The 1,435-nt window shown below is 39.4% G+C and overlaps 1 protein-coding gene across 1 annotated transcript in view; it reads left to right on the forward strand.

Annotated features, from left to right (window-relative positions):
• Positions 1 to 616: 616 nt before the first annotated feature.
• The window catches only part of LOC101300105 (ankyrin repeat-containing protein At3g12360-like), a 3,389-nt gene continuing 2,570 nt past the window's right edge, over positions 617 to 1,435 (forward strand). Inside the window, exon 1 of the mRNA XM_004289255.1 lies at positions 617 to 1,136. Within this exon, the coding sequence (XP_004289303.1) occupies positions 617 to 1,136 (520 nt within the window). The remainder of the gene's footprint in view (positions 1,137 to 1,435) is intronic.

Consider the following 1,435-nt stretch of genomic DNA (forward strand, 5'->3'; position numbering starts at 1 on the left):
AAATAAAATAATTATGTGATCTTTTATGTAAGACACAAGAATGGTGATTGAAAATCATGTATATATATGCCCCGAAGGTTAGCACAAATATTTAGGATTAATGCTTGAGAATTAACTGTTAGAATCAGATTAGATATCATGAGCTCGATTCTCCTATGAAACAAAGAGAGTCCTCGATCTTTTCTATGAAAGAAGGACGTAGTGCGCGCTCTCAGAAGAGCACCCCTTACATATAAGTTGGTATTTTCCTTCTACTACATATTGAAACAAAAGAAAACTAGCTTAGCAGACAGTTTCTTGTTGTTTAACATTGCCTTTGAATTAACGGGAATTTGTCTTAGTTTTCTTGGTTTATTGATGTCCAGGAAACTTCTTGCTACCTAGGTTCTTTCACGAATACGTACAGTTGTATTAACGAAGCATGTATTTTATGTCTCTATAGATAGACTAATTAATTATTAACACATATATGGTTCAGCTGACCAGCCTGAGCTTCAATTATAGTTGTATGATGATCGATAAACTTCAAATTCCACACTACTGATTATATATTTGTATTCTTGCCTACACATAGCTACCTTCATATAATTCCAATACCTTGAGCCAGAAGGATCTCATGTCAGAAAAACCAACTACATCCTCGACATTTAAATTTGAAGAGGAATTCTCAATCCAAGAAGAGAACTTCCCGAAAGAATCTGTAGGAGAAGCAATACAAGATTCGAATGGAATAACCTTTGGAGGCGAAAATGGCACCGGTGCCACATCCGGCAGGCCATCATGTGCAACGAGCGATGGAGGGTACAGTACTGGTCCTCCGTCTTCCAGGACGACATGTGCAACAATAAGCTACGGAAGCTGCTACAGCAGTGGTGGAACATGTAGCTTCAAACCGACGTGCCATCCGTTACCACCTGGCTTCGGAACACCAATTATCAAAATTGGTCATAGTCCTGAATTTACGTTTGGTGGATGGGATAATCCTACTGAAAACTTCGATGTACAGATTGGTTATGATCAGCAGCAACCTGATGATCTGGATCTGGAGGCTACATATGCTGCAGAAGAAGACGAGAGAAGACAAGGGGAAGATGCAGCTGCTTCCCCAGCAGTAACCCACTCAAGCTTCGTTTCAAGTATGTTCTTGACGATTAATTCTGCCATTCTGGGTTGGATATTCATGCTTCTACATGCAGTAATAATATCTTTTTTCTTCATGCAAGTTTGTTGGCCACTCAGAAAATTACTTGACAGGGGGAGAAATGAGACGTCTCATTCCAACAGCAACGACCATGAAACTAGTATTGCTGGACCACCAAGTGAGCATGTACCAAATAACATCGCAAATTCATCCAACATTCTTTCATGTACGTTCTTCCAACTTATGTATGACCCTGAATTGATACTAACTTGTTCTTTGTGATTTACGCACAAC

The sequence above is a fragment of the Fragaria vesca genome, linkage group LG1 (assembly GCF_000184155.1).
Source record: "Fragaria vesca subsp. vesca linkage group LG1, FraVesHawaii_1.0, whole genome shotgun sequence".
Taxonomy (NCBI): Eukaryota; Viridiplantae; Streptophyta; class Magnoliopsida; order Rosales; family Rosaceae; genus Fragaria; species Fragaria vesca.